Below are 21,099 nucleotides of genomic sequence, written 5' to 3'. Positions count from 1 at the left end.
GACTCAGTAGTGGAAATTGTGGCTTCCCTTATTACCTTTGGAAAAGCTACTAGATGTGTTGTCTGTGCTGTGCAACTAACTGCGCAAAGTTTTATAGATTTTGTACAAGAATTAAATTGCCATTATTACTAGAGTTACATGTTCAAGGAAATGCACCAAAGCACCTTTTCATATGGTTTTGTGATACAATCTAGTGAATACAGTATAATAGCAAGCTGAAAAACAAATTCAAGGCAAACAAAAGTTAAGCACTTAAAATTCTTATGATTTGATTTTTATCAACATGTCTTTCTGTTTTTAAAAGTTCAAATAAGTAGTTAAAAAAATGGAGCAATCAATTCAGCTTAATTTTTTGATTAATAATGTATACAAAGAAAACCTAAATGCCTCAAAAATGTACTTTTAGTTATACTAAAAATAGGATGTTGGCATGGCAGGCATAGTTGAAGGCACATGGACGTTTGTAAATGTGCTTTTGTAGTCATAGTGAAGTATTAAATGTATAAAATTTCACCTTTTCTTTTTGGTGAGAGATGTTTTCAGAGTTTTGGGCATCATTTATAAAACTTTTTTGTGGAGTTCAGCATGAAAATAAGCACATGCCAAAACACAGGAAAATGCAAGAAAAAAAATTAATTTATAAAACATTATGTACACACTTCACCTTATAAAAGTGAGCATGTTAACACACCTCAAAAGCTGCTTTGAAACATCCATGTATGGAGAATGCTTCATACATATGCAGTCACAATACTGCAGTGTGGTATAGCGGGTCCACAGCTCTAAGGCCAGTTTTAAAATAGATAATCACTGCACTCACAGCTTGGTGAGGGGGCGTGATGGTTGTGTGGTTGAAGCGGTTCTCAGGGCGATTCGCGATTTGGGCGTTTCTCACCTAAGTTCACAGGTGAGAGACCGCCTGTATCCGTGATTGTTCCTGGGGCTGCTGATTTGCCACAGCTGCCATGTCCTCCTGATATATAGAAGTGCGAGTTGGCTAAAGGGAAGAAAAGAAAAAGACGAGAGAGAAATGGAAGTTGCAGAAAGAAAGCAGGAAGCAGTGAAGAGAGAGAGAAAGCCGGTGCGGGAGAGTGAGCGAGTGCAGGCTCGCGTTAGAGCTGTGCAGGAAGCCTGGGTGTTGGGCCTACACCGGGAAGTAGTCGTAGTGGTCACTCCTGCTGAGTGAGGATGGAGCGGGAGTGACCAGTGATGAAGGGCAGATGACTCTCCGTGGTAGGCAGGAGTCAGGACTTGGGACATGGTTTCCCCAGCGTGAGAGCCCTGGTCGTTGGGGAATCTCAAGTCGCTGTCAGGAGGAACCTAACGGAGCCAGGGATCAGTGAGGCAATCCAAATAGCTGAAGCAGGCACAAGAGAAGTTCAGCTGCATGTAGGGTGACTCCCCTATTGAGAAGTCCAGACGGGAGAAGTAGGGGAGCCAGCAGGTATAAGACACCGGGCTTGTAATGTTTTTAAAAGACTGCTTCCTGCATTGTGTTTTAATCTCGTTGTTTTAAAGACTTCTTTCTATTCTTTTAACCTTCATGTTTTCACTTTTGTTTTATGGATTATTTATTTAAGGAAGATTCTTTATGAAGCACTGCACTTATTTATTTGGACATTGTTTTGTTGTTGTTTTTAAATAAAAGCAATTTGGCACTTTTATACACCATCCCCCTTGCTCCATTGTTGTTGCCTCACTGCATAGCTCATCGGTAGCATTACCGACGGTGTTGGGTTCAAAGGCTCCCAGATAGAAGATGGGAGCATGGAGTCGAACCCGCATCGTTACTTGCAGAACTTCATTGGCTGGTAGAGCAGCTCCCTCCTGATGCATCAAGTTACTGCCACCTGCATTCAAGGTTATCAGTCTGTGCTCTGTAACTAAGAGAGCAAGATCATGCAAGGCATTATAGCGCCACACCTCTGTGTTCTTGGGGTCAGGCACAAGCGTCTCAGAGGGTGGGCGCAATTACCTAGGACATGACGTGATTGCTGTTACAATGAATAGCACTGGCCATAAGAAAAAGTGAGGGTTCAGCCAATTAACCTTACCAATAAGCCAGCCACCACATTCAGTACCATTGCGCCTGTCAAAGCTACTTTGCCTCAAAATAAATTAATCAGGGCTTGACCCAAGCCACTGAGCCATGACGCTTATCAGTCTCATCTTGTTGTCACAGATGGCTTGTGCGTTAATGGGAATGTCACTGCTCACAGTTAACAAAAACAACTTCATTCTTGCTAGGTGCCTGTATTAAAATATGAGTGCAACCAATTGCTCCCGTTATATTAGAAGAACCAGATACTGTTGCAAGTTTCTTTTTTATGTTGCCAAAAACATGTTATGCTTTATGTATGAACACCCACAACGTATGAAAACTGGATGTAATGCCTTATTAGTTGGCTAAGGGCTTTCAGCACAACAGGTATGACGTAGTGAAACATGGCTGAGATATTATTGACCCTGTCAGCCAGTTCCCAGAGAAGTACCAACAGGTAGCCAATATAAACTGACGAAAAACCAAGAAAGTTCTTAAGTGCAAATACACAGCATTGGCCCTCTTAAAAGGAAACTCAAACGGAAAATGTATATCATATCTTCATTTTTAAGCTTTATTATGTTGGTCCTGTCAACATACATTATATAATAAGCTTTGGTGATATGTATCATCTATGCTGGTAAATGGAAGGTTGCTGGTTCGAATTCCGGCAGTACCAGGAGGAATGCATACTCTGATGGACTCATTGAGCAAGGCCATTAACTTGAAATTGTTCCAGGGGCGCTGTATAAATAGCCGATCCTGCACTCAGACCCCCAGCTTCTCTCTGTCTATCACTGTGTGTCACTGGAGACTAAGTTAGGGTATGTGAAAAATGACAGATTCCTAAATTGTACATGGCAGATAAAGTGAATTATCAATTATCATGATTATGCTTGAGAGTCATCATTTAGCTGGTTTTACCATTTCCCTTCTTGATCAAGTGTGCTGTCAGAGTTTCCATAAATATATGCATGTTTCCCCATTAAGTTTTCTTTTATAAATCCTTATGTTTTGGTGGGAAGTTACATGCGCACATTTCAAGCCTCTTTTTGGGCATACACTATAAACGAGGCCTCTGGATATGAGTAGTAAACAACCTTGACATATGTTTACATTAAAGCTACTGGTACAAAGGATTTGACTTCCAGTATTCATTTTCTGATGTTAAAATCTTAAATTTTTAGGCATATATACAGATCACATTCGTGGAGCCATTTTTTGATGAGTATGAAATGAAAGATCGATTGACTTATTTTGAGAAGAACTTCAATTTGCGAAGGTTTATGTACACCACTCCATTTACAAAAAGTGGCCGTCCTCGAGGAGAACTCAGTGAACAGTACAAGCGAAAGACCATCCTAACAACCATGCATGCATTCCCCTACATCAAGACAAGAATTAATGTGATTCAGAAGGAAGAGGTAAGTAACCATAAACAAGGGAAATAGTCTTTAAAGGTAACAGACTATAAATATTTGACTTTAGCATGCTACAAATGGAGGAGTAACAGATTATATTTTGGTTCAATCTAAAGTAAATTTTGGACTTGTGGGACGCAGAAAATGAAAAGAAATGAAAAGCCTCATTTGATTTAGGAAGACAACTTTTTTCTTTTGTGTGTTTTTAAATTATTCACCATTACAGAAGATTATAATAATTAGAAAACATTGGCTGTCATTATCGGAGTAGAGCAACACAGTGTTCAGTGTCTCACAACAAAGATACCTTGGGTTTAACAACCAGCCTAGTCGCTGTCTGTGTGGATTCTGCATGTTTTTCTTGAGCCAGTGTGCATCCACTTGAGCCATTCAGTTTCCTCACACAGTCTGAAGACATGCCCGTTTGCTTTAATTGGCGCTTATGTGACAGTGAGTTGTGGTATCCATATAGTTTTGCTTTGCAGTGGAATTGTGTTCATCCAAAGTTGGTTCCTGCCTTGTCACAACCCAGTAAGATAATGGAGAACAAGGGTTTCAAAAATTGCTGAATGAATTAATGTTTATTTTCTTTTGAAGAAAGGATGAATGTATTTAACATAAGAAAAACCCAAATATTTTCATTCTTCTCATATTTTCCCTGTCAGTTTGACCTTACCCCAATTGAAGTTGCTATTGAAGACATGCAGAAGAAAACTTTGGAACTGGCAGTGGCCACACATCAAGACCCAATTGATGCTAAGATGCTGCAAATGGTTCTGCAAGGATCTGTAGGAGCAACTGTTAATCAGGTACTGTGCATATTTCACTAGTGCAAAAACTTACATTTTGTATTTCTAAATACTTCCCTAAGTTACTCAGTTAAACGTTTGTGTATTAGTCAAGTTACTGAGTGAATTAGAGTAAAGGGATGACCATATCATATCCTGCGAGAGCTGGCCTTTATAGATACAGCATCAAACTGGTATCAAAGTGACAAATACTATAAAGTTTCAGGATGACCTAAAAGAACACTTCAACCAAAAATTATATTTTTTGAAATACAGTATGTTACTTACTTCATGTAGTTTGTAGTAATTATCGACAAAAAAAAATAATCTCGTGTTTTAATGCAGAATGGAGGGAAAAAATGTGTAATATAAAAGGATCCCTCCATTCCATTGTGTAAAAGTAATAACAGATTGAGAGGTGGAAGAAGACGCTAACTTATCAGAGTACCTCCAGTAATTTGGTTCCACTTCAAGCACTTATTGTGAGCAAAAAGGAATGTAATTGTACTGTGTACACAAGATAATAAATCAGAAATAAACTGATTACACTATATATCAAAGCAGTGCCTTACCTTTTTTTAAAAGTCAGTGCTGTTGTCCTTACTCATGCACATTATACATTACAAGCTTGCAGTACTAATCAACACTGAGCGTTGTGCGCTTTTGTTCGCACACATGATAAGAAAAGGCCAAGCCATGAGAAAAAGCAAAAACTAAGTAGGACTTTTTGTATAAAGTATGCCAGCTCATTTTTTTTAGTTCAGAAGATGGTAGAAAGAGAACAACTAAGGACGCAGTGTTTGAGTGAGTAAAAATAATTAGTAACTTCTAATTTCCTGTTGTGGTAGACATTTATTCAAATCCATTTTATGATGAGGCAGATCTGTAGTTTTACAGTTTTGTGCCAATACAGCATTGTAATTTGTAGTTATTTTAAGCAAATTTTGAAAGAATCGCCTTTGAATCATTGTAATAACATTACCAAATGCACTACATGTGCTAAATTGGAGGAATCTGTGAGACAACAAAACTACTGAGTCCTAAGGTGAAACGCCTGTGCACCAGGCAATGGTATCGATTGTCGTCGATATTTTGCAATGACAATGTGACCACGTGAACTTTTAAGACTTCGCACAGCCCCATTTTATATATGTGTGTGTGTGTGTAAACCAGACTTGCAAAGATACACTCTTTCTACTTTTTTTTCAGTGTCAGTCCTGATTATCTTTAGATACTGTCATACTCTTTTGCATTATGTGTGATTTTCTTCCAAAAGTACACTTCCTTTTCTATTCATACTTTGCAAATGAGACTCCTGGACAGTATTTGCCTTTTTCACTTAATTTGCGGGATATGTAGAGTGCTTTTTTAAATGAATGTTTCTCATAACACACCATGTTACTACAAGGGATATAGTTTTTGAGTGACTCAGCTACACATGGCATGCTGCTGAAACGAAATTACACTGTATATGGGTTTATGTAGAATAGTAATTTAGAAGAGCAAGGAGTCTGTTTTTAGTCTTCTTTGTATTTTCCTTGTTTTTTTGTATTTTTTTAAGATAATGTGCAGTAAACCTTTAACAGGGTGACGTGGTTTTCAATGGTTAGATAACCTGACTCTGATTCCCAGCTTTGTTTCATTCTCTTGAGTGAATGAGTGCTCTCCCTGAATCAACAAATGTTTTGTCCAACTTCTTTGGTTTCTTCCCACATTTCAAAGATGAAGATTTTAAAATAATAAAACAGTTCTGAACTGGCCTACTGTCAGTGTCAGTGTGAGTGTGTAAATGTGCCATGCAGTAAACTGACATTCTGTGCCAGCTGGTTCACCCCTTGCCATTCATGCTGCTGGAATGTTTGTATAAAATGCAGTATGGTAAATTAATCAAGAAGAGCAGATGTATAAATTTATACAAGAGAAAATGTCCAGATAAAAACATTTAATCTGTTTAAAAGTAGAATCGCTTTAAGAATTTCATGTGATATAAAATACCTGTTTACTTTGCAGGGACCTCTTGAGGTAGCTCAGGTGTTTTTGAATGCAATTCCAGAAGATCCAAAACTTTTTAGACATCATAACAAACTCCGGCTGTGCTTTAAAGAATTTATTATGAGGTAAGTAGCTTAGTAAATACTATCCATGGCCATAAAATGCATTGCTTCATACTTACGGTGTACACAAATGTACTTAAATACACATTTCTGAATAGATTCCATAACATAAAAGAATAATCTAGAAAGGATTTTCATATTATAATTGCCTTTTGCAGTGTCTTTAGTGAAAAATAACAAATGTATTAATTTTCAAATAATCATCATGGGGAAGTGGGGCCTATTCCAGAAGCAGTATCTCCAATATAAGACCCAATTCCAGAAAGGGCAGAAGTCCATCTCAAAGCACCTAAACAGCAATATTTCTTGAATATTTGAAATAACATTTCTTTTTTAAAAAGCCAGAAGTGGAAGGAAGTACTCCTGTGAAATGTTCACTATTTTTATTCCTTACCCTTTTCCCCATCTTATAAAACAAAAGATATGTAAAAACCGTTGGACAGTATGAGTTCTTTCTTTTATAAGTGCAGTAAGATAGAATCCATATTACTAACCGAGAATGCTAAACCAGATGATGGACGCAGGCACATCCGGCCATGGGCCGTAGCTGCAAAAAGACGTACTGCGCAGGCGCAAAAAGAGTCCGCGAGAGTCGGCTGAGGAGCCGAGAAAGGCGGACAAAAGAGGGCGAGAGAGGCGGATGAGGGTCCGCGAGAGGCGCAGGCGCAAAAAGAGTCCACGAGAGTTGGAGAATGGCGGACAAAAGAGGGCGACAAAGGCGGATGAGGGGCCGCGAGAGGCGGACAAGACCACACAAAAAAGGAGTGAGTACATACAAAAAGGAGTCACAGAAATGAGGCGCAACAAGCACCGAAAAAAGGAAAAGGCACATAAAAAAGTAGTCAAACGCGGGCAAAGCACGAAACACATTGCACACGAAACTAAACACACCAAAAAAAAAGAACAGATGAGCGCACAACAGCAAGGCACGACCACACACACACACACACACACCCCCCCCCACCCTACAGGCACGGAACGGGACGGGACACACACCAAGAGGGGGATTCAACAAGCCCATGGAAGACAAAAAAAAAGAACACAAAACCACCCCACAGACCCTACAAGCAAGGGTCGGGACACACACAAAGAGGGGGATTCAAACAAGACACAGGAACACAAAAAGAAAGAAGACGCTCGCGCAACAACAATCCCCCCCACACATCCATAAGAAGTGACACCCAAAGCCACATATTCTAAAGTGAACGTCGACACCTTCACACTAGGCAGCATAGGTGTCAGCATAGGTGGATGTCCTTTCAATAAAGCACTATTAAGCGTTCAACTGCAGAAAAGGATACATATTAACAGTGAGTGCGATCCTCCTTATTACTTATCCATATTTCGCATGCTGAGAAAGAAACAAGTCATGAATACACGGTCACGGGTACAAAACGATTCGGAAAGGATAACGGGAACAAACACACCGAACACGAAAGAAACAAGAAAATAGACGGCGGCGCATAAAACGCGCTTCTGAAACACCGGGAGAAAAAATGTCTAATTCATACATCTCACTCCTTGTCATGTCCCAACGCCAGGGGTTGGCGAGCGAAGCGAGCAGGGGGCGGAGCCCCCTAGTTATAACTAATCAATGCACACAGTGTATGCTTACAGTTTTACATCTGTGCTCATGGAATCACTCTTTTACAAAATAACCTGTGCATGTTGAAATAACACACATTTTCAGATTTTTTTTTTGCCTGTTGCCCACCATAGCCTGGTCATTCTGGACCCCTAATCACCCCCCTGTCCCTCACTGGCTAACTGTCTCTCTCCTCCTTTCACCACACAATGGCTAATGTGTGATGAGCATACTGGTGTAAGAATGGCTTCCATCACATCATGAAGGTGGATGCTAAACATTGGTAAGGGTTCAAATGGTTCCCCACTGCCTATGTAAAGCTCAGGCTTAGAAAAGTTCTATATACGTTTAATTAATTCTAAGTACTCAGTTTTGAAGGTTACCTTTTGCCTTTTGTATCATTTCAAATTTCCCTTCCCTTTGTAGTTTAGGCAAGCTGTCAACACTGCAATAATCTTGTAGATCTGAGCAATGATTACCTAAATGTATATTCAAGGCATCATTTAAATGATTGTTTAGATGGGCAAACACACAGTTTTTTTTACAAACTACTTACAAGCTTAAATACAGTAGTACTGATCATTCAGACTAACAAAAATCATATTGGTCAAAGGGAAAGAAACTTGAAAGAAGCTCTCCAGACAGTCAGTCATTGTGAGATCTTTAGAGAGTAGTTTTACTTGTCATAACACTAAATGGCCCTCTTTCAAATATCTATGACTTTATAATGTTACTTTTATACTAATTTTACTGATGTTGGTAAACGGTATCATTTTCAACTCAGGTTTTCTTAAGAAGGGTGTACCCCTTTACTGTTATAATAATATACTGTATATAGCATTACCTTCTTTATTGTTTCTCCTCAATGTGAATATTGAATGGGCACAATGTTGGAACAGGGTGCATTTATGCACATTCAGGCTCACAGTCATTCATACATAGCTAGAGTGGGATATGAGGAGAAAACTCACACAGAGAAAATGTATACCGTATTTTTCGCACCATAAGACGCACTTTTTTTTCCCCAAAAGAAGGTTGGAAATGTCTGTGCGTCTTATGGAGCGAATATTGCGTCACAGACCATGGTGTGTATTACCTGACAAAAGTTGACATCCAGGGGTAGAGGGCGACAAAACTCACTGTTACGTTACAGGCATTCCCTCTGTGCTTGGAGGAATGTTAGACTCATTGACTCGGCATCTAATCCTTGCGTGTGCGTGAGTTGCAAAATGTAAACAAATATAAACAAAGGCAAGAAAGCATCTACATCTCATGAGGTAGCGAAGCGAGTGCAGAAAACAAAATACTCAGCAGACGATGTTTTGCGCATTATCACTGAATCGGACTCTGGACTCGACAGATTACCAGCCGCTGGACTACTTCAGGCTGTTCTTTCCTGAAGCTGCCTTTCAGCTACTGTCAGACGAGACAAACAGGTATGCAGAGCAATCTTTTGCATCGAGGGCTGTGCTTGCACCGCATTCTCGTTTTTCAAACTGGAAACCCTCAACAAAACATGAAATGAAGGGCTTTGTGGCATTACAAATATAGATGGGACTAGACTGGTGATATAACTTCAGGGAGCATTGGTCCAAACATGCCTGGTGGCTTTGGACAGGTTATGCCGCGTGATGATAGGTACGTGCTCCTGCAAAGTGATTGTGAGCAACTGAGCTTAATAAATTCTGACACTAGCGATGAGGAGTTTTTGGGGTTTCCATAAAACTAGAAGTGTGCTTGAACCTTAAAGTCTCTCCTTATTTGTTAATGACAGTGATGATGTTTCTTAATACCGCTGTTGAATTTACATGGTTGAAATATTATTCTGCTATATTTTATTAAACATATTAGTGCACCATTTGGTTCAGAATATTTTTTTTCTTGTTTTCCTCCTCTAAACCTAGGTGCGTCTAATGGTCAGGTGCGTCTTATGGTGCAAAAAATACGGTACATCTCTCATGAGCAGTGACCATGTCAAATTTTAATCCAGGACTCTAGAGGCTGTGATGGTCCGGGTCCTGCTCCATGCTCCCTTTTCCAGTTTTGGGAGCCTCTTGAATCTGCCACCATCGATAATGTAACTGAATGAGCTGGCAGACGAGGACAAATTACACATGGAGCAAGGGGAAGGTGTAAAGTGTGCAAGTGCTTTTCTTAAAACAAACCAAAACTAAAGTGTCCAAATAAATAGCACAGTGCTCAAAGTTAATAAATAAATAATTAATAAAAAAGCCTTCCATCCCCTGACTACATACAGCTCATCCCTCCGGAGCGAAACTCAGGTTCTCGACCAAGGTGCTAATGCTGGGGCTAAACCTCCCAAGCCTTCCTGACTCCCGCTGCCTTCCGCGGTGAGCCGTCAACCTTTTTTTCTCACTTCAGCTCCTTGAAATCACTCAGCTGGATTGACCACTTCCAACTGCGTTTTCGAGTGTTGGTCACACACTCCTTCTGGGGCTCTACTCCTAGCTGCCTGATTCTCTGCAGCGAGCTTGCAGAGAATGGGCTCTCAACGATTCTCTACTTCACTCAACGATTACTCTAATTCACGCAGTAACTTGACTAATACACAAACGTTTAACTGAGTAACTTAGGGAAGTATTTAGAAATACAAAATGTAAGTTTTTGCACTAGTGAAATATGCACAGTACCTGATTAACAGTTGCTCCTACAGATCCTTGCAGAACCATTTGCAGCATCTTAGCATCAATTGGGTCTTGATGTGTGGCCATCAACGCCTCCTGCCTTCTTCCTCTAACCTCCATTCTCTCTTTTTCTCTCTCTTTAACCTCCGTTCGTTTCTTTTTTTCTTTTCTTTATTTCTCGTGCCGGCCTGTAGTTATATGGCTCCGTAGGCACAGGATCTCAATTACACACTGCAGGAAGCCAACAAAGCTATTGAGAATGATCGCATCTTCATGTGCCAGTGCATCTCGCCCCAATTATCTCCCGCCCGCCCACGGAGACTGACACTGCCAAACGGATTAGTTTATTAAAACTGGCCATTCATTTGGAGTCGCTATATCACAGAGTCATGAGGTACCCATGCTAACTGCTGCACTGTCATGCCACCCTTTAAAACCAACTTACCAAACTAAATCAAGGAGGTGGTACATTTTGGATAGAGTAGATTTTTCCCTTGTTCTTAGTCCTGGTAGAATAAGGCTTAGTGTCTTGAAGCCTTCAGTGGAAATCAGGGGATCAGAAAAAGGGATAAATAGCTAACATATTTCAGTTGTTTATTAGCTGTGATTGCAGTAGTGATTATAATATATTTTAGTACCAAGTAAACAGAAGTATTTTAGAGAACACATTTCTCCAGTGCCATTTTTATTTCTTTTTTGTATACCACTTCAACATAACATAACTTTTCTTTTTTTTTTCAATGTCATTGTGGCATAGTGGATACTGGCAGTGCCTCACAGATCTTGGGTCCTGATCCTAACCTAGCTACTATCTGTATAGAGTTTCCATGTTTACCCAGGTCCAGGGGTTTCTTAAGTTTCCCAATTTCCTCCCATATCCCAAAGATGTGTACTTTCGATTAACTCGTTACTTTAATTTGACCCAGTATGAGTGAGTCTGCCCTGGGATATCCAGAGTTGGTTCTTTGTCTTACACCCCAATGCTTCAAATTCTAGCCTCAAACAACTCTTCTAAGCAGTTTTGGAAAATAAACAAATGCTTCGATCCTCTATATAGACTACAATAGAATATGCCTGACAATATTTTGACTAGAAGATTTTGCAGATGTTTTCTCTGAAGAAAGATGTACGTTATATGGTATTTTCTATTACTAAAAAAAATTAACATTATTTGTACGCAAGAATTTTTGATTTTGTTCTCAAAGTATTGTAATGTACCAGCAAGAAATTTCATACATGTGATTTGTTGTCTTAACATGAGGTTGCCTATAATTGCTCACTTTGATCTTCCATTCCCACGATGAATTGCACAAAACATTCTGACATATGTTTATATGATGCTTAAAGCAAAGTTTTTGTTTTCTGTTAAACACTAAACTTGAATAATTCCACATTTAGTTAATCTACAGGAATGACATTTTCCATGTGGTAATATGGATTCTGTATGGGTAGAAAATACTATTTGATTAGAACTGAGCTCTGTAAAATCTAAACGCATTAACATGATCCTTTTGGAAACTGGGTGCTGTTCTAAATGATGCTACATGTGCATGTAATTAAGGGGCAGTTTGTAACAAAAGACTCTTCCACTGAAATTAACTTAATGAAGTTTCCATTAAATCCAGCTGAATTCTTCCTATTGCATGAGATTTGTTTTGCAGCTCTTCCTCCACTGCATTCATTTAGATATGGACAATGAATTATTCTCATTCAACAACATAAACTAGAACCCTATAAATAATGTATTATTATTGATTTAGTGAGTACTCAACAGATGAAAAGCTTATGTTTATGTGATATAATGATAACTAAGACATACATTAGAATACAGAGGTTATTTCATTCCTAATATCCACCAAACTGGTAAGGATGGAAATATTGTTTTCTATATGTACTTCAAAACTGTTTCCTCTCTGTTGTACACATGTATGAATACAGTAGTAAATGTATAACACATAAGAACAATACAATATGACATACAAGAGGAGACCATTCAGTCCATCAAGCCCGTTGATTTAGTTAATAATAATAATAATAATAATAATATCGCTAAACTGTCCCAGTGTCTCATCCAGATTCTCCGTAAAGGATGTCAAGGTTTCTGCATCAACTACATGTCTTGGAATCTGGAACACACTACCATAAAGACTTTGAGTAAAGAAGTGCTTCTAAACTTCAGTCCTAAATGCACTTCCCCCTTAATTTCCCCTGGTGTCCTTAAGTACGTGATTCGCTGTTTAGTTGAAAGAATTTGTTTCTATCTGCTTTAGCAATACCTCTGAGAATTTGGAAGGCCTGGTGTAGGTCCTCACAGTCTTCTCGGTCATATTATAAAGTGGTTTAACTCTAAACGTTTGTCAGAATAAAACATGTCCTTAAGTCCTGGGATGTACCTTGCTGTTCTCCTCTGGTCAGCTTCAAGCACATTACAGAATACATTAATGCATTATGTGATATGCAACATACAAAAGGAAGATACATAACACATGATTAGCCATGAAAAAATACACTGAATTTGCATTAAAGTGTTCATATCTAAAGACATTCTAAATGAAATAGTATTCACAGACACATATTCTCATTAGCCAGAAGTAAAGTGTGATTTGCAAAGCAGAAATACACAACAAAAAATTAAGTGCACTTAAAAAAAAATTAAACCACTTCATTTGAATGAGCACAGGCAGTCTCAATGAAAAGTTGTTGGATACCTGTATTTTTTCATATTTTACTGAAACTTTAATCAAGTGATAATAAATAGCATAACTTTTTCAAACCTACGTAATTAAATTCAGGGGGTGGTGGGGTTGAGGGTGTTGTGGAGTATTGGACACAAGGCCGGAAACAGCCCTGGACAGGACACCAGTCCATTGCAGGACCCATTTATGCACACACTCACTAAATACGTAACACTGTATACAGTGTGTTGTTCAGTACTTTAATACACATTAGTAGATGCTATCACATATAACATTTAAGTCCTTTGTTCTGTCAAACAGCATTTACAAAGTAGAGCAGTTTATAAAGTAAACTTACACATGGCATCCACTATAGATGCTTATTTAAAGTAAATATTGTTATAGTAACATTCCGGGTTTTTTTTTTTTTTTTTTAATTTTATTAATTTTATTGTAATCATTCATACAAATCGATCAATTTTTACAGAAAATAGGATTGAAAAACAAGTCGACCCCCACCCCTGAGAGAGAGAGCATGGCCAACGGGGTAAAACTTAAGGCTTGTAAACATACCTAAATTGATGAGTTTAATAGGCCAGTAGAGATGAATGGAGAAGAAAAAGAAATGCAGAGATAATTGCTTCCTCGGTGCTTTAACTATGTCAGGGCGGATGTCGACTTTTGTCAAAATTCAGGGGTTGAGGATGGTAATCAGCTGTAAACTGCGACAAAACTCGTCCTTACATTTTAGTTCAACTATCTTTGATAGAAGGAAAGTTACACAGCTTTGCTGATTTAACCTCGATTCCCTAAGCGTGCACAAGTAGCGAAGAGCAAACAATCTCTAAAACGACATCGACATCTGGCAAGAGACCAAAGCGAACATACAAAGCAAAAATCCTCCATGGACGTTTTACGTAATTTCTTACTTACTTGTCGGACTCTGAGTTTAATGCAAGTGATCTGGAGATAGATATTGAAAATGAAAGTGATGTATCAGCGTCATATCTGACCGGCCCCCAGCTGATCGTGGTAGCTGAACACTTTTGTGCAGCTGATGGTAGGACCACTACTTAAGATGACAAGAGGTAGAAACCAGATTGTGTCACACTGCGGCCGCCACCGCCGGCCACTTGCTGTGCAAAGACAGCCAGGCAGCCGGCTCACCATGCATTCCTGCTGACCAATCAAGGTGCAGCCACTGCTACCAGAGATGCCAAATATGTACCAACAGCAGGCACAGCACATAGCAACAGACGTTTCATGTTGATTTATGTGTAGAAACCATTGCTTTGTGTGCTTCTGGAAAAAATATTCAGCCCTCAAAGAGTTAAGAGCTTATTCTAAAATTTTATTGATTATATCCTGCCAGGTTTTAAAAAAATTCTGTACCGATCCTCTAACTGAATATTTGATTTTTTCCAATTTCAAATAGTATAAAACATCGGTTACCCACTGACTTAAAAGAGGAGAGTTAGGATTCTTCCAGTTTAGCAAAATAAGTCTGCGTGCCAAAAGTGTAGTGGATGCAATCACAGTTTGTTTGTCCTTCTCTAATTTAAGCCCATCTGGAAGAACACCAAACACAGCTGTTAATGGGTTAGGAGGGATTGTGACCCCAAGGCTGTCTGAAAGGCACTTAAAAATTTTGGTCCAAAATTATGTTAATTTGGCACAGGCCCAAAACATGTGACCCAGTGAGGCAGGGACTTGACTGCAGCGTTTGCAAGTTGGATCTTGCCCTGGAAACATTTTGGACAGTTTTAGGTGAGACAGATGTGCTCGATATATAATTTTGAGTTGAATAATTGTATGCTTTGCGCATGTGGAGCTCGAGTGAATTCTCTGCATTGCTACTCTCCACTCCCTTTCTGATATATTAATTAAGAGATCTTTTTCCCATTCTCCTCTTGGATCTTTGAAAAACATCCTGGGTTTTTGTTATACTATTATTGGTTCCTGGTATTAGGGACCAGTAATTAGCTACTGTACATCCATGTGATTTTGGTAATAAAGCATATTTGAATTTTTAAATGTACAGATGTCAAAAAGACTGAAATATTTAAATTCCCTCTTTTGTGCCAGAAATGCCATGTGCACAGACATAACATACTGTAAGCCCCGTTTGAAAGAATACTAAAATAAGAAGATGATAGCATATTTTAAAATTCTCTTAATGCAGTACTTTGTTTTTCTCAAAGCGTGAGCACTCTGTTTCTGCCCATACATACTTTCCCCTTCGTGGTATCTTTTACCATGTAGCATTTTTGTCTTCTTTTTTTCTGCCACTAAAGAAGTTCTCTGGGAAATCTCATTACCAACGCCCAGTGGACTTCCACATCTACTTGCTTCCACCTTCAACTGTAGTCATCTCTTCCTTTGGCAAGGCATTTCATGGTGAGGAAGATGTTTTTAGGGAATTGTGAGAGACCAAACATAGGTGTCACCCATAGAACATCATGAAAAAAAGTGTAAAAGGGCATTGATTTTCCATCCTCTGTAACACAAAGATAGCAACTACTTATGAGTTCAGCACTAGATTTTAAAAATGGATTTGTGGATGCTTTCTGAAATTGGACCAGCAAGACCAGCATCTTTCAAAACAGTTAAATGACATTCAGGGATTGGGAAGAGAAAATGCTTTAAAAGACACAGAATGCAACTGGGATTTGATCAGACAGTTCAGCTTTTAACCCCATTCATCCTTTTACAATGAAAATGGGTGCAAAGGCTAGCAAATGTAGTGTGTTTTCAAATGACACATTTTAGATGTTTAAATTTTGTATTTTGAATTATTATTGTTTTTATTTTGAAATCACATCCTTCACAACTAATTTGGCGTGATTTGTATTAAACATGTATTATACAGAGCAGATCTTTGGGGACAAAGCAAAACAAGTGAAGGTTCCAGATAGAAGTTCTAGTGACTAATTTTGATCAAGCTGTTTGTGTTCCTTCTGCTAGTGTATTAGCCTGACAAGTCATGTTTTGGAACATGCAAGCTGGGGTAACGTATTTCGCTTATTTTTAAAACACATACCATATTATGTGAGCATTTTTTATTTAATCAAGAAATTTAAATAACACATAAAAGAGTCAGTTTAAACGAGGAAAAAATCCTATATATCCCATACAGTTCTTGGTATCCCCCCCACTCTCATCCTATCTCATCCTACCTACCCCAAAGAGAGCCAATGCACATACAGTGAGTAAACTATAAATCAGTATATCAAATGTGCATTTCAATTTAATTTATTGAATTTATTCTTTCAAACTTTCCATTTTAAGTAAATCCAATTCTTTTGATTCATTTTTAGGGATTACCTATACTGCAGTTCTCTTGGGACTGGGGATTACATCACAAATATATAATTTAATATTTCATACATTAGTTTAATATATATGTATGTATATATTTGTGCATATAAATATATAATTATTATTCCTTGTTAATTTATACTTAATTCATTATCTATAAATATATGATTAACAAGAAGACTGTACTTTTCCACCTTTAATTTAATTTACAAAAGCTTAGGGAGATCCTCCACATCTTACCTAAGCTCCCAAAACTGATGTGGTGTGATAGGATATTTCAACCAGTTTATTTGTATAAATGAAACAAATATACCAAGCATAATGCTTACTGATTAATTAAAGCATTACTGTAAATAAAACAGAATAACAAAAGGAAACTAGAGGAAAACATTAATAATGCAGACCTTCCCTGTATTTTAGTAGCAAGAGAACAGGCAATGAGAAATCAACATTTATTAAGAATCTTCTAGGGCAGTAACTACAGTAATAAAAAATTAGCAAAACACCTTTTTTGTTTTATAAAATTTGGTACCTGGGAAAGTAGTAACCCATATACAAGTATATTCACTCATAGTAGCTTGTTTGGAGAACATCCATCCATCCATCCATTGTCTCCCGCTTATCCGAGGTCGGGTCGCGGGGGCAGCAGCTTGAGCAGAGATGCCCAGACTTCCCTCTCCCCGGCCACTTCTTCTAGCTCTTCTGGGGGAATCCCAAGGCGTTCCCAGGCCAGCCGAGAGACATAGTCCCTCCAGCGTGTCCTGGGTCTTCCCCGGGGCCTCCTCCAAGTTGGGCGTGCCCGGAACACCTCACCAGGGAGGCGTCCAGGAGGCATCCTGATCAGATGCCCGAGCCACCTCATCTGACTCCTCTCGATGCGGAGGAGCAGCGGCTCTACTCTGAGCCCCTCCCGGATGACTGAGCTTCTCACCCTATCTTTAAGGGAAAGCCCAGACACCCTGCGGAGGAAACTCATTTCAGCCGCTTGTATTCGCAATCTCGTTTTTTCGGTCACTACCCATAGCTCATGACCACAGGTGAGGGTAGGAACATAGATCGTTTGGAGAACAGCACATTTGGAGATGTTTGGAGAACAGCATATTACAAAGAATATATGAACACTGCCTGGAGTTTTCAGAATATTTTGCTGTTGAACTGTGCCAAAGGGAAGGAGATGCACCCAGCCATAGAAGCAGGTTAGAAGTCTAGATTATTAAGACAAAATAGACTCAGACAATGAAAGCAAAACAGTGAAGGTTTGATGTGGAGAAACAAATTAAGCTGTACATTTATAATTTAAAAGACCTGTTTGAAAAATAGGGGTAATCCAATCAATTTGTGTTGAAGAAATGGCCAATTCACAGCACAGTAAGATCAGCTTTCCGACGCTGCCAGATGAACTGCTGCCTTATGTATCGAGCTTTTGACTGCAGGTTTTGTTACTGCTAAATGCAGATTCTAAAAATCAGCCAATATTCTGTGGAGATCTTTTAGTACTACAATTAGAAACAAAATAAAAATGTTAAAGAATCCCATTATAGTTTATCCCTGTGATTAATCTGTTTTCATCTCCTGAACACCGTCACAGTGGTAGTATTTTATTTTCAACTGATGCTATTTAAACATCAGCAACAAGTTGTGCTTCAAAAGTAGTTTCTAAATATGTTTTCGGAATATGTGTGAGTTGATCTGAATAGATTTTAGTGAGTAATAAGAAACACTGCAGTTGCACTACGGCTATGTTCACATTACCAGGCTGAAGTCACTCAAATCTGATTTTTTGCCTTAATGTGACACAGATGTCATGTTTTCAGGAATGTGTGGACATAGAAATCTTATCTTTCCAAATCAGATATGAGTCTCTTTCATATGTGATGCTAGATTGGATCATATCCGATTCATGGTCATGAATGAGAACAGTCAGATCGGAATTCTTTTGGTTTTTTTTTTGCCTATACAAATAGACTGAGTACTGTAGTCATAAGTCAGCACCAATGGCATGACAAAACTACAGTCACAGTCCCACCACAGCTGGCATCTGTCTCGTACTCACATTTCTTGGTGCAGCAGTACCAGCAAAAGCTACTGTCTGGCTTTTATTCACCTTCTCAATCTAACTGTTTGTCATCTTCCAAAGCAAAATGTGATCCATGCACTAGCTTCTAGTTCATCCATTTTGTTGACTTTAATACCAAGAGAAGTATCACATATATGATGTTTTTTGTTGTTGGTGATGCAGATAACTTGTACACAAACATATCAATATGCGAATGCGTGCCATTTCAGATGACACATCCATTCACACTACAGTTGGATACAGGTCATTTGTACTTGTGAATGTGAACTATCAAGACAGGCAACTCCAATCTGAGCAAAAAATCAGAATTGAGAAATGAGGCTTGTAATGTGAACATAGCATTACAAATACACATATAAATGTATCATTTGGCCAATGGTTGCATTTCCATATCATGAATGCTTGTTCCAGAAGTGAAACTTTTGTCAGTGCCCTCTCTGTTTGGCTTTTAACTCATGCATAATTGGGAGATTTAAATTTTATTTCCTCCTTTTCTTTAGATGTGGAGAAGCTGTAGAGAAAAATAAGCACTTGATCACGGCTGATCAGAAAGAATATCAACAAGAGCTGAAGAAAAATTATGGAAAATTAAAAGAGAATCTAAGGCCAATGATTGAGAGAAAGATTCCCGATCTATACAAACCTATAGTGAAACCTCGTCTTGAAACAAGGTAAATTTTGCAGAAGTATAAAAATCTTGTAAATGAACAAAAATGTTTTATCTATTGTCAGTGTCAGAGTAAGCTTCATAATGACACAATGAGAAATCCATTTGTTAATAAGTATTGTAATAAATAAAAAATACAAGACAATGAGAAAATCATGTAGCAAGTTACAGAGAAACTCCTCACTTGCATATTGTCATGTTACATTATGCAGTAAAGCTTAACCATCTGCTTTGGTTTTTTTAAGGTTGCTTATTTAGTTGTATGTTGGTGGAATCACGAAGCATCGCCATTTTCATGTATGTGTGATAACATGGAAGTGTGGTTAAAAGGTTATGGTGGCCATCTACATACATGAAGCTGACTTGACATTTGTTTGTACAGTGGAACCTCGGGTCACGACTGTAATTCATTCCAAAGCTCTGGTCGCAACCCGATTTGGTCATGACCCGAAGTAATTTCCCCCATAGGATTGTATATAAATACAATTAATCCGTACCGGACCGTACGAGCTGTATGTAAATATACAGTGCATCCGGAAAGTATTCACAGCGCATCACTTTTTCCACATTTTGTTATGTTACAGCCTTATTCCAAAATGGATTAAATTCATTTTTTTCTTCAGAATTCTACACACAACACCCCATAATGACAATGTGAAAAAAGTTTACTTGAGATTTTTGCAAAATTATTAAAAATAAAAAAACTGAGAAAGCACTCTCTCTCTCTCTCTCACTCGCTGGCTGCACAGGGAATGCACAGGGAGAGACTGAACACGTGCAGAAATCATCGAAGCATACGAATGGGAAGGGAAACTGGCTTGTTCATCACCTGAGTGTGTGGTCGTGAACAGATGCAAAAGTTTGGCAAACTTTTTGGTCGTAACCCGATTTGTATGTGGTCCGAGACGTTCGTGACCTGAGGTTCCACTGTATGTTAATGTGCTTGTATGTTTGTTCCTACATCAGTTAATTAGAATGTAATCTATATGATGGTGTCTCAGTAGAAGCAGAGAGTGCTTGGTGAATCTGTCACCATCCTATTTCTGTTAAGACCATCCTTGATGATGTCAGAGGCCATCCTGGAAGCTGAATGGTTGGAGGAGAATGATAGTCCAACTAGAGTAGTTCATTGCAAGTCACAATAATAATAATAAATAAATTTCTTATAAAGTGCCTTTCCCATGCTCAGTAAAAGAGATAAAGGAAAATTCATATACAGTATATACCATGGATTCCTCTCATCTCCTCATGTTACTGATTCCATTTCAAATGACTGAACTTCCCTGCTGAGTCTTTGTGTTGTAGCCAGACAACTTTGCTTCTGTCACAAGTAACTGTACATAGGTTATTCAGATGAGTTTAAAGTAAAATTGAAAGGTGGTGTTTTGAAATAAAACTCGGAAAGCATAACTATCTTGTTTACAAAAGAGTGAGCCACATGGTCAATGATTATCTGCACTTTGCTTCCTAGCATTAGCAAAACAGCTTCTCGGCTAGTTTTCTTTGAATGTTTTTTAGGTTTTGTCTTGTGATCTCAATGTTTGCTTAACAAAACCTAAATAGTCCTGACTACTATTTTTGTCTAACTCATAAAACAAATATCAATCTTTTTCATTCTTTTTTTGTATGGGAGGATTGAATTGGTCATAATATACAACATGAATGACAATTTTATTTCTGCTTGAGCTACTCGATAGCATTAGGAACCCTAAATATTTTGATCTTTTATATTGAATTATTTTTATTCTACATTGCAGGAGTTTATTAC

The 21,099-nt window shown here is 38.4% G+C and overlaps 1 protein-coding gene across 1 annotated transcript in view; it reads left to right on the top strand.

The window, feature by feature from the left end:
• dock8 (dedicator of cytokinesis 8) overlaps nucleotides 1-21,099 on the top strand; it is a 156,058-nt gene that overhangs the window by 133,081 nt on the left and 1,878 nt on the right. The window contains 4 exon segments of the mRNA XM_051929472.1: nucleotides 3,229-3,465; nucleotides 4,128-4,271; nucleotides 6,261-6,367; nucleotides 19,165-19,335. Of these exon segments, the coding sequence (XP_051785432.1) occupies nucleotides 3,229-3,465; nucleotides 4,128-4,271; nucleotides 6,261-6,367; nucleotides 19,165-19,335 (659 nt within the window).

Source organism: Erpetoichthys calabaricus, chromosome 7, assembly GCF_900747795.2.
Source record: "Erpetoichthys calabaricus chromosome 7, fErpCal1.3, whole genome shotgun sequence".
In the NCBI taxonomy this organism is placed as follows: domain Eukaryota; kingdom Metazoa; phylum Chordata; class Cladistia; order Polypteriformes; family Polypteridae; genus Erpetoichthys; species Erpetoichthys calabaricus.
Note: the sequence above shows the minus strand (reverse complement) of the source record. Positions and strands in the feature narration are given on the sequence as shown.